Source organism: Halichoerus grypus, chromosome 2 (assembly GCF_964656455.1).
Source record: "Halichoerus grypus chromosome 2, mHalGry1.hap1.1, whole genome shotgun sequence".
NCBI lineage: Eukaryota > Metazoa > Chordata > Mammalia > Carnivora > Phocidae > Halichoerus > Halichoerus grypus.
In genome coordinates, this window is record NC_135713.1 from 42,586,334 (window position 1) to 42,604,944 (window position 18,611).

At 45.0% G+C, this 18,611-nt stretch overlaps 2 protein-coding genes across 5 annotated transcripts in view; one reads left to right on the forward strand and one right to left on the reverse strand.

Moving 5' to 3' along the window:
- The window catches only part of SLC36A1 (solute carrier family 36 member 1), a 275,737-nt gene that overhangs the window by 89,277 nt on the left and 167,849 nt on the right, over nt 1–18,611 (forward strand). The gene's annotated exons all lie outside the window — the stretch shown is intronic.
- The window catches only part of FAT2 (FAT atypical cadherin 2), an 81,782-nt gene that overhangs the window by 35,326 nt on the left and 27,845 nt on the right, over nt 1–18,611 (reverse strand). The window contains exons 4-10 of the mRNA XM_078066758.1: nt 14,452–14,510; nt 12,743–13,054; nt 11,575–11,785; nt 9,894–10,033; nt 9,002–9,283; nt 7,710–7,920; nt 282–4,340 (exon numbers count right to left, since the gene is read on the reverse strand). Of these exons, the coding sequence (XP_077922884.1) occupies nt 282–4,340; nt 7,710–7,920; nt 9,002–9,283; nt 9,894–10,033; nt 11,575–11,785; nt 12,743–13,054; nt 14,452–14,510 (5,274 nt within the window). The remainder of the gene's footprint in view (nt 1–281; nt 4,341–7,709; nt 7,921–9,001; nt 9,284–9,893; nt 10,034–11,574; nt 11,786–12,742; nt 13,055–14,451; nt 14,511–18,611) is intronic.

An 18,611-nucleotide genomic window follows, 5' to 3' on the forward strand; every position in this document is an offset into this window, starting at 1 on the left:
AAGACTGATGAATCACAGACCTGTACCCCTGAAACAAATAATACATTATATGTTAATTTAAAAAAAGTTAGATCTTAACAGCATCCTTGTGAGGTGAATGAGAACAGGCATGCAGAGTCTACAGATGAAGCACCTGAGGTCCTGGGAGGTTAATTAATATACCCAAGGTCACATTGATAATAGGTAGAAGAGCCAGGACTTAAATCCATGTCTTAGGGCACCTCTTACTATACTTTTTTCAATGTACCCCAGTGCCTCCATTCCAAGACAGTTATCCTTACCTGTGATATAGCAGTTGACCTGTCTGTTCTGCTCAGAGATATCAGCATCCAAGGTTTTAAGAGTGACCACAAGTTCACCAGGTTCACTGTTCTCAACCACAGATCCTCTGTAGTCTTCAGAAGCAAATCGGGGAGCATTGTCATTCTCATCTGTAATGGAGACTTCAACCAGAACCTGAGAAGATAGCTGGATGGTCCTTCCATGGTCATAGGCCACCACATAAAAGTGGTAGGTCTGGTGGGTCTCACAGTCAAGTTCCTGGAGTGTGGTGATCCAGCCAGTCTCACTGTCAATGGCAAAGAGCTCATGGATATTGCTACCAGGGTCCACTGGCAGCCTGTAGCTCACCTGGCCATCATCGCCAGTATCCTGGTCATTGGCAGTCACTTGAATGACTGAGGTCCCCACTGGCATATTCTCAGTGAGAACAGCCTTATAGGGATCAGCCTCAAATATAGGCCTATTGTCATTGACATCCTTCACTTGGATATTGACAGAGACCAAGGAAACCAAGTGAGTGTCATTATGGGGACAATGTGCCATTAAATCAATCTGGTACCATTTGGTGGACTCATAGTCTATGGCCTTTCTCACCTTTAGAACTCCTGTGTTTCGGTCCAAGGAGAAGACACCATCCTTGTTGCTCTCTGGTGTGGTGCCCTGCACTAGACTATAGATGACTGGATCTTGCGCAGCCACTGCTTTAACAGAACCAATTTCAGACCCTTCTGGAAGATCTTCAGATGCAGAGAAAGTATACAGAGGTTCAGAAAATTTGGGCAAGGATACTTCATTAGGAACCACCTGAAGTCGTAACAGCACCAGGGAGTTCCAGTGAGGAGGGCCCCCATCTTGGGCTTTGATTTTTAAGTCAAAGGCCCGATTTTCCAATCCCAACAAGCTCTCCTTCACCTTGACAACACCAGTAGTTGGGTTGACTTCAATGACCTCTTCATCCAAGTCCTTTATTGAGTCCACTGAATAGGTGACATCTGCATTCTGACCCTCATCTGCATCGTAGGCCAACACCTGGATAACTGGGGAATCTTTACTGACATTGGATTGAATGGACACTGTGTACTCAGATGCTTTAAATTGTGGAGGGTTGTCATTTTCATCTGTCAGGATGATCTTCACAGTGCAGAAGGCCACTCGTCCTCCTCCATCCTGAGCCATGACTTTAATAGCAATAACTCTTTCTGTTGAATTTTCCCGATCCAGTTTCTGCAGAGTGGTGATCTGGCCATTGGGGTTTATGGAGAACTTCTCACCTGCTAGTTTATTGATGATGGTATAATCTACAGTGCCATAGGGACCACTGTCTTTGTCTATGGCTAGCAACTCAATCACCTTCGTTCCCACCTTCGCATTCTCTGCTAATTCTGCCTCATAAACATGCTGCTGGAACTGTGGGCTATACTTGTTGGCATTTGTAGTGTTGATATACACTGGCACAGTTGCTTGGAAGACCCCATCAGAAGCACCTACCCTCAAATTGTAAGAAGAGTCCAGGTGCTTTTTGCAAAGGTTGAACATAGAAATTATTCCTGATGAGCTGTTAATGGAGAAGTGCCTGTCCTGATTGCCAGAAAGGATCAGGTACTCCAGATGGGAGGCATCCCTGCTGTCGGGGTCAAGAGCTTGGACTTTAAGAACCAGGTGTCCACAGGTTGCCAGCTCACTGACATTGGCTTCGTACTGAGGTTGCCTGAACTCTGGGGGGTTATCATTGATGTCAGATACATTAACAACCACAAGGGTTTCACCAGTGAGTGGGGGGTCTCCTCTATCCATGGCCCTGACCTTCACATGAAAGTGTTGTTGAGTTTCATAATCCAGCTCTTGAACTGTGGACATCTCCCCTGTGCTCCCATTGATCTGGAAGAATTTGGAAATATCTGAGCCATCCTCTATGATCTGATAGGAGACATCACGGTTCTGCCCTGAATCCTGGTCAGAAGCCAACAGTTGGATCACAGGGGTCTGAGCAGGCAAACCTTCTGAGACTGAAGTAGTATAGACCAATTGAGAGAAAGTGGGAGGATTATCATTGACATCCTCCACCAGGACTTCCACTGTGGCTTCAGAAAATGACCCCAGAGCTGTGTCTGTGGCTCTGACCGTGAACACATGTTTGGTCTTAGATTCATAGTCCAAAGGGCCTGTTACTGTCAGAACACCAGTCTTAAAGTCAGTGGTGAACAGCATCAAGGGCTCTTCCTCCACAATGTTGTAAATGAGTCGGAGTCCCTCTGGACTTCGGGCCTGGGTGTGGAGAATTGGCGTATACAGTGTGATATTTTCAGGCACTCTCACTTTGTAGTAAGGACTCTGAAACAGTGGGTTGGATTTATTTCTCACGGTGACAAGTACCTCTTCCTCAGTCTGGAGGGATGGGGTTCCTCCATCCCGAGCAATGACTTTGAGGTGATACTTATTTAAAGCTTGATAATCAAAGGGTTTCTTCAGTGATATGTCCCCAAGATAGGGGTCAATTCGAAAATATGTGTAATCTTCTGCAAATGCATATGTGACAGCACCATTTACCCCCAAGTCCTGGTCAGTGGCAGATACCTGAAAGAGGACATCCCCGGGCTCTGTGCCATCTTGGATAATCGTGTAGTAGGGCAGATGCTTAAATTGAGGGGGATTGTCATTGACATCCTCAACAGAGACTCTGACCAGAGCCTGAGCCACCCGCTGAGGGGTCCGATTGTCCCTCAATTCCACTGCCACCTCATAAGTGTCCTGCTCTTCTCTGTCAAACACCACACCTCTTGTCTGCAACACACCTGCTGACTTGACCATATGAAACATATCCGTGCCATTCAACAGGAAGTAGGAAAGAGTGTCATTCAAATGATTGCCCTGGGCGCCAAGAATCACCAGTGCCTTTCTACCCTGTAAATTCTCCTTCACGGTTGCCCTATAGATAATCTGATCAAACTGTAAGCTTGTGTTAAGGGCTTGTGTCAAAAAAATTTTTATGAGTGCAGTGTCTTGATACAGGCCATCAGAAGCCCTGATGGTGAGCTCCCGAGAGACCCCCAGGAAAGCAGGATTCAACACAGATATATGACCCATGATGGGATGGATGGCAACAGCTTCATCAGCATTGCCAGTTTTGATGCTATAATTGACTTCTGAGTCATCATCGCTGGCCTGCACGATGAGGAGCTCCATACCCCGATGGATGGGCTTCACTACGGCTACTTCATATACATGGTCTGAGAACCTGGGAGGAGAGTCATTTACATCCCTGATGTTGATGATGACCTGGACAGGCCTGGATGCAAATAAGATAGGGTTTCCTTGGTCATGAACATAGACACTGAATTGGAAAGAGGGCATGCTCTCATAATCCATCTCTGATATGATGATTAGGGTTCCCATGCTGGGATCAATTTTGAAAAACTTCAAAGCCTCTGGCTCCAAAATTTCATAGACTAACAAGGAATTAGCTTCTTCATCACGGTCAGAGGCACGAATCACAAGGGGGTTGTTGTTTTCATCCATGATCATGCTGTATAATGGAGCTGCTTCACTAACTTGGCCCACAAAAATGGACTTTAAGAACATGGGAGGATTGTCATTTTCATCAATGATGTAAACAAGAGCTATGACATCAGTAAATGCACCTGCCATATTGCTGCCTCGGATTTTCAGCTGGTAAGATGAAATTTTCTCATGGTCCAGTTTCTTCTGGGTAGAAATGAGGCCAGAATATGAGTTCATGGAGAATACACCATCCTTGTTTCCCTCTCTTAACTCATAGGTAACTTCTGAGGAACTTGTAGCTGACACAAGAAGGATTGGGGAGCCAATAGGGATTGATTCAGGGATCTCTACAAAGTACTCAGCTTTGGAGAAGATGGGGGCACTGCTATCTGAGGGGTAGACATTAATGATCACTGTAGCCAGGTCATGCCACTGTGGGGAGCCTTGATCTTCTGCCTTGACTGTCAGACTATACCGGGCATGATTTGCCTGATCAAGTTTCTGGGCCAGAGTGATGATGCCTAGCAGGGCATCGATGTTGAAGAAACCCTCACTGTTCCCTGAAACAAAAGACAAGACAAACTGAAATTCACAACATGTTCAAGAGATACTTTCTAGATCAGTAAAGAGGCTATCACACAAAACTTGTACAGGACAAAAATCTATATCCCATGTTACCCTGATGTAGTTTATAGGGAAGATACCTACTTTATAAAATACCTTACATGAGGCACATAGTAGGTACTCCATAAATGGCAGCTTCAGTGATCACTCAGTTTTGGGGTCACAACTTAAGCTGCAAACCAAAGCTGCAGAAGGTCTTGAAAGCAAAGGAAGGAAATGTATGGTTTGTAGGAAAATACACTCCACTCTATTTCACTGGTGGCTTTTATAGGAGAGACTTTATAATACACTGCCGTGTCTGCTCGCAGTATAGTCTATGGTGGGAAGATCCTTTCCTGTCCAGCATGGGAGTTGAGTGGCACAGAGTTAAGTGGGGAGGTCGTGGATAGAACACCCAGACCTTGAGGCTCCTGATCAAATGCCCTTTCTACCACACCTGGATTTCCTAAACTGCAGGCATTCTCACATTGCCTTTACAATTTTTTCAATACCCAGCCCCTACCTTTACTATTTTGTACTATTATTGAATGGATATTTTCCCTTAAATGGACTCATTTTCTTAAATTTAAAATATTTGAACAGGCAACTTTTGTGTCGCTACTTTAGAAAAGAAAATCATTATTGCTTGCCATAGATCAGAGGTTACCATAGAAACAAGTCAGTGGGAAAAAATATCTTATTAAAATCTGGGTAAAATCTATTGCTTGTTATAGGATGTGAGCCTGAGACCTATCCTCTTTCTATGGTAAAAACAAAGAGTAGCAAGTGTTAGGGAAGAATTAAAGAGATTCTAGTACCCAGGGAAAGCGTTGTCCTTGACTTATCAGGAAGCCCAAATGAGAATCAAGGGGGAGTACTTTTTCCACATCTGGTAGCCTATTTTTTGTAGGCCTTTTAAAATTTAATAAAATTAAAATTTAATATTTATTTTGATAAATGCATAATAACATTTCAAATTTAAGTTTTAAAGAAAGTTACAGTTATACATTATATGATTCACAAAAAATAATGTGGAAAATTAATTGTATTTCCCTAAAAAATAGTGTCTCAAAGTTATCACAGTTTTAAAAGTCTAACCTAACAACAACACTTCCTTCCTTCCTTCCTCCCTCCCTCCCTCCCTTCCTCCTTCCCTCCCTCCCTTCCTCCTTCCTTCCCTCCCTCCCTTCCTTCTTCCTTCCCTCCCTCCCTTCCTCCCTCCCTCCCTCCCTCCTTCTCTCTTTCTTTTTATGGTAAGAACAGATAACATGAGATCTACCTCTTAACAAATGTTTAAGATTATAGCACAATATTGTTAACTATAAGCACAATGTCATACAGCAGATCTCTAGAATTTCATCTTGCATAACTGCATAACCCCCCCCAGTTTTATTGAGATATAATTGACATATAATATTGTGTTGGTTTAAGGTGTACAACATAATGATTTGATGTACATATATATTGTAAAGTGATTGCCAAAATAAGTTTAGTTGACATCCATTATCTCCCATAGGCACATTTTTTTTCTTGTAATGAGATGATTACCTATTTAATGCCATGACTCAGTAACACCTGAATAATTCTGCTTACCACCAGGGGTACAGGTCTTCCACTCAGGGAAGTATTGCTCTTTACTATTCTTATGCTGTTTATCCCTCAGGTATGTATTTTATTATTTCAATGGGAGACAAATAGCTAGGCTTCATCACAAAACAGTCCATCTGATTCCCCCCACTCATGGAAGCCATTCTCCAGCTGACTAGTGAGGTGGTTTCCCAATTTGCCCATGTGATACAAACCCTAAGTTCTGTCAAAGAACACAGTTTCAATAGGTAGACTGCAGCTTAAAAATAGTTCTATTAGAAGTAGCCAAGGAAACTACCTAAGCATAATTAAAATTTATGTTATATTGCTGAGAGAAAAAATTGGGGCACAAAATTGTATATTCACTTCAATCTTACTATGGCAAAAAGATGCACCAAAAAGATAAGAGGGGCGCCTGGGTGGCTCAGTCGTTAAGCTTCTGCCTTCGGTTCAGGTCATGGTCCCAGGGTCCTGGGATCGAGCCCTGCATCGGGCTCCCTGCTCCGCGGGAAGCCTGCTTCTCCCTCTCCCACTCCCCCTGCTTGTGTTCCCTCTCTCACTGTGTCTCTCTCTGTCAAATAAATAAATAAAATATTTTAAAAAAAAGATGGAAATACACAAAATTATTTTGTCTGTGCAGAAAACTATGGCTGAGTGCTATTTTCTTCTTTATATATTCCTGCTTCTCTCATGTTTTAAAAAATGAGCATGTGTTATTTCTATAATCAGAAGAATAGTTTAAAACTAATCTTAACTTATCTGGAAAATAAAATTAATACCTCCATCAATGGGGTTGTCAATGAGATAAAATGAGATAGAAGACGTGAGTATGCTTCATAAATCACAAAAAGTAAGCAATTAATGGGTTAGAATTTGTATTATTGTTCTTCAGTGATGCAGATTTCTGTCGCATGGCGAAGTATAACAACTTCTGTTTCTTAAAAAAAAAAATGCAAAAGCTCTGATTTCTGGAAAGCATATAAGCAATAAATGAACATTATACTCTGTGAGAGCAGAAAGCAAGTCACGTTCATTTTGTCCCTCCACAACATCTAGCTCTATGGAGTATTAACTTTATTAAAGATAATAATAATTATTAAATATCATTGATTATGAATTATCAAACATTAAAACTATCATTAATAATTAGTTGGATACTAGATATTAACATTTTAATTAACACTCATCAATGATAGCAATAAACCCTTGGCATTCATATAATATTTTACAGTTTATAACATGTATTAACATACATTTTCTCTAATCTTTACAAAGACTTTCTGGCACAGGGAATATTGTTCCAGTTTTCGAGAGGGGAAAACCATATAACAGATATGAAATCATGATATGGCCTTAACAGAAAATGTTACTCCTAAATGTAATTCCTAAAACTGTGCCATACATCTTATAAGGTATCTATAGGTCCCTTCTATTGTAAAGGCACAAAGATACTACATGGACTTCATAAGCATCTTTTACAAATATGGTTGTTAGTGAATTTATATAATATGTATAGAAATTCTTCCATAACTTAAGTAGGCCCTTAGTTATTATTCTTACCATCTTCGGAAGTGTATTAAGTTAGGTTATTATAATCCCAGAGAATGCTCTAGAAATGGTATTTGCCAAAGCTTAGAGAACCTGGCATTTGATTCACTTGCAAATTCATGCCTCTGGTGCTTTTTCTTATTGTCAGAGACTCTTCCCTCATGCTCTGGACTCATGGCCAAGCCTCTCACCTTTGAGGAGGGAGTAGTGGACCTCAGCATTGGCTCCCCGGTCACCATCCATGGCTCGGACCTGGAGCAGCTCTGTGCCAGGGGCCGTGGTGTCAGGAACACTTGCTTCATAGTGGAGCTGGGTGAAGTGGGGTGGGTGGAGGTTTCCATCCTCTACGTAAATGGACACCCACACAAAGTTCCTCTTGATGGGCATCTCCTGGTCTCGGGCCTATGGGCCCAAGGGGATAATTCCATGAGCAGCAAATGGAATGGGAGGAGGCAGGGTTAAATTAAGGTCAATGAAATACAAGGCCAGTGAAAAACATACCTAATTGTAACTTTCTGTATTCATTTAAATTTTGCTCTCATTTATGCTCTCTTTTTTAAAAAATAAATTTATAAATTAGTGATTATTAGGCTTAGCTATTTTCATGGATAATCCCACTTTAGGAGAAAGGCAGAAATAAGCACAGAAACAGTATTTTCCAAATTAGGTCTCAGAGACTATTAGTTCCTCAAGATGTTAACATGTTACGCAGGGAAAAAAAATTCTATGGTCGACTAAATTTAGGGGGCACTAAATTAAATGAAGTTAAAGTTTTCTTTGCTGCACTACTTTGCAGAGCCTTTAATGTATATTTATATGCCCAGAGGATGATAAACTAGCACATAAAACCCTGCACCTTGAGTCAGGGAGGCTGGCTTTGATTCTGGTTCCATCATAAAGAACTGTATGATGGTGAGCAAGTCTCTGTCCCTCTGTGGGCCTCAGGTGTAAGATGAGAGAAGTGGGTCAGGTCAGGGCTGGGACACAGTGAGACACATGAGGCACACAGGGCATAGATTGAAGGAGGCTCCCTCTCAGGATCACAAAAGTGCGGGCACAGAACCCTGAAAGGGAGTCCTTCAACGTTAATGCCCCGCACGTCTCACTTCCTCACCCCAGTGCTTGCTCTAGGGGGGGATGGTCTTCGGTCCTTCCCAGCTTGACACCATGTCAGTCCCCATTGTGGTCATGCAGTCATGGAGTGGGGTGAAAACTTTTGGGGGGTATTTGGAGTGAACCCAGAGAAAGCTGGGGTTGTGGGAGATTCCTTGGCAGCTCTCCCCTCTTCTTTACTCTCAGGCATCCCTAATGGAAGGTGCCCCTGGCTGGCTGTAAAATGTCACATTTCATGTCATGGGTCATCATGAGCATCAGTACACCTGGCTTGTCAGGGGAAAGGGAACCTTCAGCATGCCTCTGTGCATGTCCACCCCCACACATCCACATACAAGTACATCTTTCCCTGATCTCTCAGCTTACTCACCATAACTGTCAGTGTGTGCTGGGAGGGGCCCAAGCCCAGGTCCAACCTCCCCACAGTTACCAAGACACCACTACTTGGGTCCAGCTGGAAGAGGCTGGCACTTTCCGGGTCTTCGCTGCCATGTAGGGTATAGATTAGGCCCTTGCCCTTGTCTGGATCCGTGGCCTGGACTCGGAGGAGCTCCACCCCAGGCAGTGTATCCTGGGGAACTCTGACTTCATAATGAGCCTCCAGAAACTGGGGCCGATGGTGGTTAACATTGGCAATCATGAAGATGTAGACCTAGGGAGGAGAATGAGAGAGAAGGTAGACCGTAAGCTCTAGGGGGTCAGTGACCTTGTCTGTCTGGTTCTTCACCATATCATCTGTGCCTAGCACAGTGCCTGGCACACAGCTGTTACTCAATAAATATTTGTTGAATGAATGATAGGATTTCAAAATCACAAGGCTTTGAAATAACATGCAGTCTAGTGGTTTTCAAAAGCAAAATTCTGATCCAAAGGGCCTTTTCTTCAAGTGAATTTTTTTGTGAAATTCCAAAAACATCTGAAACAGATAAAACTCTGGCTGAAACCATGGTAGAAATCCAGAGCCCCACTTACTGTCCTTTCTCGTACCCCTGGTAGTCCCTATGGAACTCTATCCTTAATTGAAAACTGCTCATTTAGACAAAGCCCTTGATTACACAGAGATCCACACAGAGAAACAAGAATTGTCCCAAGAGCACAGAAGTAGAAAGTGTATCAGGTAAGACTGGAAGGCAAAACCTTGATTCCAAATTCAGTGCCCTCTGAGCTATACCACATCCACTGAAATTCTTCTGCAGCTTCATCCCAACCAAGGAGGCCTCCCATCCCCTCTCAGCTCAGGGGTCCCCGGGGCGGCCTCTAACCTGAGTGGCAATGGTGTGGGACCCATCGGTCACCTCCACGGTCAAGTTATAGCTCGACCTCCTCCTTGTGTCGAGAGGCTTGGCGATGACGATGCTGCCCGTGGTCTTCTCAATATCAAAGTCCATGTCCTTGTCACCACCTAGAGTGGGAGCAGGGGGTAAAGCACATGCACCCTCAGTGATGGGGGCGGTAGTACTGTCCCGGCATTCGGCCAGCAGATTGAGAGGAGGTGGTAGTAGATCCTGTCAAGTTATTGTCAAATTTTTTAGCATCTAAGTGATTATACAGAAAAAGATAGACTTATAAGGACTGAAGAGTACCAGAGGATGTCCAGTATTTGCCATAGAACGCGTTCTGCTGCCAGGACTGAAGCAGGCAGGAATGATGGAGCTCTACCTCATGGTTTATAGGACAGTCTGCAGAGTCTAAAGGTGCCTATATGCAGGAAAGAATGAAACTAACTCTGTTCAACATGAGGGAATTGATTTCATAAGCTATACAAATCTAAAATATAGAATCAATATGCAGCTATTTAAATGTCTACTAAATAGAAATCTGTTTAGTGGCATGGAAATATGTTCACGTTATATTATATTTTAAAAGGTTATAAAACAATACTTTAATATAATCCTAAGTGCACGTGTGTGTGTGTGTGTGTGCGTGAAGAAAAACAACTAAACGGAAAGACATCAACATTTTAGCAGTGGATTATCTTCTAACTGGTTGGAGTTTTTGGTGATTTTAATTTCTTCTCACATTCATTGGTGCTTCCTAAGTGATCTACAGAGTATACATGTTAATTTTGTATGAAAGAAAGAAAGCCAAACAGGAAGAACAGTGAATCAGAATTAAAAGTAGATCCAGGAGGTCAAAAAGCTTGGGACAGGTGTACAACCAATCTCTGAACCAGGCTGGGAATCTCTATAATAAGACTCCATGGTTCATGTGGTCCTGAAACTCTCAGAGATTCTCAACCTGGAATCCCTGGGTGGGTTTCAGAGAATCTATAAATCCTTATATTTGTATGCAAACGTGTGTGTGTGTGCACATGCAAATCTTTCTGGGAAGAGGGCCTGAGCATTCATTAGATTCTCAAACGATTCATCAGATTCCCAAAGGGATCTGTGATTCTCCTCTCCCCAGATATTTTAACAAAATCTTGGTTTAGAGACAGAAAGAAATTTCAGAGAAGACCATGAGAGCTTGGACCCAAGTTGTTTCCTATAAAGAGAATGGATCATGAGGATGCAACCTGGGATTAGAACATTAAGCATGGCCCCAGGGTACAGCAGTCCTCAGACTCCTGGTGAATGATGTCAGCTCTGCATGGATCTCACATTGAGGCAGGAGAGGAAACACAAAACTTGTGCTTTCTCCTGAGTCTCCCAGGCCCTTGGGGTAATTGAGGTTCTGTCCAACTCTGGTTAGGGGGGGCACCAGCAAGGCCATGGAGGCTCTCCTCTCATGAGATCATAGCTGGTGTGAAAGGCAAGTTTGGCAGAAGTGGTGCTTCTACTCACCTGCTCCCCCGGAGAATAAGGGAAGAGACAGTCACCACTCATAGCCAAAGGGGGGGTTCTGGGGAGCATGACCTGAATGAGAGCACTGAGAAGGACTGTTCTGTGAGGACCAGGGCTGGGCTATAAGGTTGGGAGGGGCTGGCCCTCCCAGGGCTCTCACCGGAGATGTTGAACCAAAAGAGACCTGGTCGGCCCTCCACACTGATGACGCCCACCATATGGTTCACGGGGTCTGTCTCCATGACTGTAAAGCTGTAGTGGGGCTCGTCAAAGGCCAGTGGTATGGAGGAGGACCGGGGCTGGGGGATCCACTCGATGTGTAGCCGGACACTGGCTGAGAGTGGTGGCTGCCCACTGTCTGTTGCTTTGATCTGAAAAGAAGCCAAACCTGAAATTGAGGCTTTGTCTGTAGGGTTGGGGCCAAGAAAAAGAAGACCCGGGTGGTCAGCCAAGAGACAGAGTGCCCTGTGACTGGTGGAGCTGGACTTTTAGCCATTCATCCATTCATTCAACACACTGTAAACAGGCACCATGCTAGTTGCTGCAGGCACCGTGGTGAACAAAACAAATAACCTGTGCTCAAGAACTCCATGTGTAGGGAAAAAATAGTCAGAGCCACCACTAACTGAAGCCTTACTGTGTGCTAGTTCCCAAGCTGGACTTGGCATACACGGGCCCTTCTTAACAACCATAAACATAAACTAAATAGAATTTATGGAGCTCTCACTAGTATCTGGCCCTGCTCTAAGAGCAATATGTGCAATATCTAATTTAATTCTCATGACAACCCTGAGAGAGGTACCGTTATATCTCCCTTTGGCAGGAGGAAATGTATTCAGCTGCCAGGGATTATCTGCCTGGCCAGCAATGAGGCTGGGGTTGGATTCAGGCTGTCAGACGCAAGAGTCCATGTCTTAACCACTTGTTATTTGGCTTCCTACAAGGAAAATGTTCTTATCCCCATTTTACAGATGATAAAACAAAGTCTCAAAGAGGTTCAGTGACTTGTCCAAAGTCACACAGGTGGAAGATGGCAGAACTAGGGCCGGAACGTAGGCTTACCTCCAAAGTCTATGCTACTCTCACCAAAATCCTTACCTCTAAGGATAGAGCAGATTTCCCAGGCAAGGACCTTATTGCCTTCAAAGAGAAAGGCCCAGAACTCTGATGCTTTGGCTGATGTCAGGGCTCCCATTTCTCTCGGAGAGAGCCAGGGAAGGTACCACCTCCACCATGCCTGATGACTGTTTCCCTTCTCCTGTATCCTCAAGTAAAATCCCTTAGCAGTTATGACACTCCCCTGTCCACAGCCTCCATCCCCTCCTCACCGTGAGGATATTGTACTCTCCGGCTGTGAAGGTGCTGCTGGATGACACCACGCCTGTGACTGGGTCGATACCGAAGCTCCCCTCGTCACTTTCCTCGATACTGTAGGTGACCCTGCCGTTGAGACCCTCATCAGGGTCTGAAGCCACCAGCCTGTACACGGGCCCGGGGGTGGCTGGGCTCAGCCTCTCTGGAAGGCGGACATTGAAGAGCTTATGGGAGAACACAGGGGGGTTGTCATTGACATCTAAGATGTGTACCACCACCCTGGAGGTGGACTTTAAGGAGGGCTCCCCGTTGTCCAGCACAGTCACCTGGGGACAGAATAGAGGATGAATTGCCAAATGCAAAGCAGTGAGTATGCATCTCCACCCACTGCAACCCTACCACTACCCCTGCCTTCCACAGCCTGGAAACATTAGTCAGTCTGTTCTTTGGTACATGCTTGTGATTTTTATTATCATAACTTCACCTACTTGGAACCCAGCTCTCTGGTAACCTCGCCCACAGGAAAGCCAGCAAGAACAGAGAAAGAAACCAGAAAGAATTGGAAGAAAACAAAGCCACAGAGGCTCTAGAGAAAAGCTGGTGCTCTTTACTCAGGAGGCCCATGGGCCATTTTCTCGGAGACCATTTACTTTTTATTTGCTTGTAACTCTTATAAACTTTGTTCTCCTGCTTCCTTAAGCTACTGGAGGTTAGAAAAAAACAAATGAGAAGATGTTTATTAAGGAGTGGGTGGTACCTTTTGAGTCAGACATGTGGACCAATGCATGAAATGAAATCCAGAGGGAGAGAAAAGGCACTAAGACGATTTCAGAATTAGGGGCTATTACATGTAGGAGCAAATCGTCCCATGCATCAATAGCCCCAAGGGCATCCTACAAGATACGACATTTCCACTCTAAGTGGTTCTGAATTTTTAAAATATTTTGGTATTTAAAGAGAAATACCTCTACTGAACTAGGGAGAATGCCTCAGTCCCAGAAGGCCATTTAGCAGCTGCTTACTAATAATACCTATTTCTGACAAAGGGAATGTGCAGACCTGGGAGGATAGAAGGCCAATTTATTTCAATTCTGCTGAAGAATGTGTGTCCCTCCCACCTGATTCTTTAAGACTAGAAGAGATGCCTGTTCATCAGTTATGAATCGCTCCAGAGGGGACATAACTAGATTCCTTCTGATTTATTCCCCTCTTATCTGATTTACCGACTCCTCTTGTTGGAATGGGCACCAGGGATGTTTATGTGATTTTAGAAACATCCTAGAACCCACAGATCTAGAGAACAAAGGTCTGGGTTTTCATCTGGCCCCAGCTACTGACCTAGTGCTTGACCTGGGGTGACTCTCTCTCTGGCTGTAAGGATGAACTGGAAACCAGACTCAGCAAGTACATAGCATGTGTGCACCACTCCCTCTTCTTGCACTCACTGCAGGCTTTACTAATCAATCAGCGCTTCCTGCCCAGCCCAGACGTGGTTTCAGATTCCTTCCCTTTCCAGTGCTGGAAAGCCACGGAAGCCCCTGAGAGTCTTTGCCACCAACCACAGCAAGATTCAGCTTAAGAAACTCCCCCGCGCTAAGCCCAGCACCCTCCTCAGCCACAGTGCCTGGAGACACGCGTGTGGCCCCAAGGCCTGGCTCAGCTTCCGCTTGGAGTTCTTCAGGAGGTTTTTGAATCCAGTGAATGAGTTCACACCACTACTCACCTCCAGGATATGTTCGTCCTTGTTCTCTCTGTCCAGCTGCCGGGCTGTGGTTAGGAGACCTGGGGGAGAGGTGGAAGGAGGGAGACCTGAGCAAAGGGCTCCCAGGGCCACTTTCTTGGGAGTGAATTGGCAGATACATCCAAATCTGGATTTGGGGCAGAATTTTTCTGGTCTTTGGAGAACAAGGACATTAAGGGGGAATGGGACTCTGGAGAAGGAGAAGGGCAAGTGAGGAAGTGAAGAAGTGGGAGAGTACAGCAGAGATCATGGGATCAGCAGAGGCTCCCACCTACATCCCACTTTCACCATTAGGAGGGATGCTGTGCACAATGTACTGTGGGGGGAGGGGAGGCAGCTTGTGTCCTCTGGGCTCCTCTCAGCTTGCCTGTAAATTGAGGAAGGTGGATTTGGTTATCTGTAAGTCTAGTTTTAATTTTCTGAGGCACTACGGCTATAAACTGAGGGGGAAGTCAAGATGGAGGTTATGCGAGATGGGGCATCCAAGCCCACGGACGGAGCAGTCAGGGCTGGGTAGGGAAGGTCTCTTAAAGGAAAGCAGAGCAGATAGGGGTCAGTGGATCATCTGGAACTTTCAGTAAGTTTTTTTTTTTATCTTGTTTAGGCAATTAAATGATGCAGTAATGAAGTGTGGGGATGGGGGCTGTGAGGGGAGAGGGGAGGGGGTTCGGTGTTGGGGTGGAGTCTCCAATGCTGGAAATGGGAGCACGTGTGAGGAGTGGTCTCTGTTAGTTAAGTGTTCTTGCCTTTTTCAGTAGAACCAAGTCACCAGTACAGCCAAGTTCCCTCTGTCCTCTGAGCAGTCTCGGCCTTTTTCTTCCCTGACTGAGGGCAGGCATGAGGGGGAGCAGAGAAGGTTTCTGGAAAGCCCCACAGCCAGAGGCCCTTTCAGTCAGGGAAGAAAGACACATTCTGCTGGGACAGTGTGAATATTGTCCCAGGTGACCCCACCCAGCTCATCCCCAAGATGAGGGGCCTGACAAGGAAGAACCCAGGATCCAGGGGGCCCAGGAAGAGTGTAGGGACAAGAGGGCCTCAGCTGGTAAACCATCGCTTTGGCTGCGTGCTGGCTTTCCTCCTGGCACCTTCTCTGTCTCCATCCCCTCTTGTCTCTTTCCCTCCTGTCTCTCTCTCTCTCTGTTTCTCCCTCACCATCCTCCTTCTCTCTCATCCTCCTCCCCCTCTCTGCTGCTCTCCCTTCCCCCTGTTTACCTCTCTGAATCTCACAATTCTTTCTCTGTCTCTCTGATTTTTCTTCTTCCTTTCCTTTCTCTCACCTCCATATACCCTGACCTTCTAAGAGCCAGTGTCCCTATAATTGCTGCCTGTGGCTTCTGGGTCTTTGCCTGGGTTGTCAGCCTCATTCCCCTCTCTGAGGTCAGTGTCCAGATTCCCAGGAAGCACCGTGCAGAATGGGGACGTGGCAGAGCCACCCCAGAGGGCTGTGTGAGGGCCCACTGAGTGTCCTTCCTGGCATGAGGTGGGCCCTCATAATTTCTCCTCTCCAAACAAATGTTTCCCATCACCCATCTCAGGCCCATCTTTGACTTTTCCTCATCCAGTGATTTTCCAACCGCTGTCGATTCCACTTCTAATGGATTCCAGATCCTTCTACGCCATTCACCCTGACCCACCACAGTCTAGGTCTTAACCCAACCACCTGCCCAGCTCCCTTTCTATCAGGATCCTAACAGCCAACACTCATGGAGATCCTGCATGTCCAGATGTTCTTCCAAGCTCTTCATCTCTCTCTCTCTCTCTCAATCAACTCATCTAATCTTCACAACCACGTGGGAGGGGGCCATTATCATCTGCACTTCACTGGTGGGAAAACTCAGGCATAGAGCAGCTGAGTAACTGTCCCAAGATCCTATAATGAATAAGTGGGGGGAATGGGATCTGCCTTTAGACAACTGACCTACTAGCTGGCTCCTCCTCCCTGCTGGCTATTGCTCCTGTGGCCCTCCCTGCCCACGTGCCCTTGCAGACTGCTGCCTGTCAGTCCTCCTCACCCTTCAGCTCAGCATGACCACCCCTGCTCCATGCAGCCATTGCTACCCCACCACGCTGAGCAGCTCCCTCTCTCCTCTGAGCAGTCGTGGCCCTGCATCTACACGTATATTATAACAGGCTCCTTCGCACTGGCTCATTCAGTTTTTTACGTTCAGATCTTCATGCTTGTGATGGGTCAAATTCCTCCAGGCCTAAAACTGTGTTTCATTATCTTCACATCTCAACATAGCACATATTTTAAATGCTTCATAAGGGCAGACACCTTTAAACATCTGCTGAACAAATGAATGAAGCTCTGACTTCCCTAGAGATTGTAGATGCGGCAGAGATTCATTCATTCATTTCCTTCTTATTTATTGAGGTCCTACTGTGTGCCAGACACTAAAGATACTATAGAGGGCAAAAACAGTCAAGGTTCCACCCAAAGAACAAACAATCCAATCAAGAAATGGGCAGAAGACATGAACAGACATTTTTCCAAAGAAGACATCCAAATGGCCAACAGACACATGAAAAAGTGCTCAACATCACTCGGCATCAGGGAAATCCAAACCAAAACCTCAATGAGATACCACCTCACGCCAGTCAGAAGGGCTAAAATTAACAAGTCAGGAAACAACAGATGTTGGTGAGGATGCGGAGAAACGGGAACCCTCCTACACTGTTGGTGGAAATGCAAGCTGGTACAGCCACTCTGGAAAACAGTATGGAGGCTCCTCAAAAAGTTGAAAATAGAGCTACCCTATGACCCAGCAATTGCACTACCGGGTATTTACCCCAAAGATACAAATGTAGTGATCCGAAGGGGCACATGCACCCCAATGTTTATAGCAGCAATGTCCACAATAGCCAAACTATGGAAAGAGCCTAGATGTCCATCAATAGATGAATGGATAAAGAATATGTGGTATATATATAAATGGAATATTGTGCAGCCATCAAAAAAATGAAATCTTGCCATTTGCAACAATGTGGATGGAACTAGAGGGTATTATGTGAAGCAAAATAAGTCAATCAGAGAAAGACAATTATCATATGATCTCACTGATATGAGGAATTTGAGAAACAAGACAGAGGATCATAGGGGAAGGGAGGGAAAAATGAAACAAGACTAAACCAGAGAGGGAGATAAACCATAAGAGACTCTTAATCTCAGGAAACAAACTGAGGGTTGCTGGAGTGGAGGGGGGTGGGAGGGATAGGGTGGCTGGGTGATGGACACTGGGGAGGGTATGTGCTATGGTGAGTGCTATGAATTGTGTAAGACTGATGAATCATAGACCTGTTCTCCTGAAACAAATAATGCATTATGTGTTAATAAAAATTTTTAAAACAACAACAACAACAACAAAAAATAGTCAAGTTTCCTTTTCTAGGAAGCCTTTGAAGTTTAGTGGAGGACAGGGATAATTAATGGAATAATCACACGAATGAATATAATATTCTATGTGATAAGTGTTTAAAAAAAAAAGGAGTGGATGGTGCTAGGAGATGTATTGTAGTATCAGGAAAAACTCCTCTCAAGAAAGAACAGCTGGGCTAGGATCTGAAAGAAGAGCAGGAGTTAGACAAAAGGAGAGGAGAAGAAACTTCTGAAAGAAAGTACAGCGTGTGCAAAGGCCATGTGCCAGGACAGGGCATGGACTGAAACAGGCCACATGGCTGAAACCAGAGAGTGGCAGGGTGAGAAAGGGAGGATGAAGCCCGAAAGGTCAGCTCGGGCCATGTCAGACCCAAGTGTGTGAGACATGATAGGATCTGACTTTATCTTAAGGATGTGGGGAAACCATCCGAGGTATCCAAGCAAGGAAGTGGGACAATATGATGGTGGTAAGAAAGGTGGGCTGGGGGCTCCATTGCTGACTTATTATTTTTATTTATTTATTTTTTTTGTCCTTAAAGATTTTATCTACCTGACACAGAGAGACACAGCGAGAGAGGGAACACAAGCAGGGGGAGCGGGAGAGGGAGAAGCAGGCTTCCTGCCGAGCAGGGAGCCCGATGCGGGGCTCGATCCCAGTACCTGGGATCGTGACCCGAGCCGAAGGCAGATGCCCAACGACTGAGCCACCCAGGCGCCCCTTATTATTTTATTTTTAAATGTTCATGCTGATTAAAATTTCTTCTCC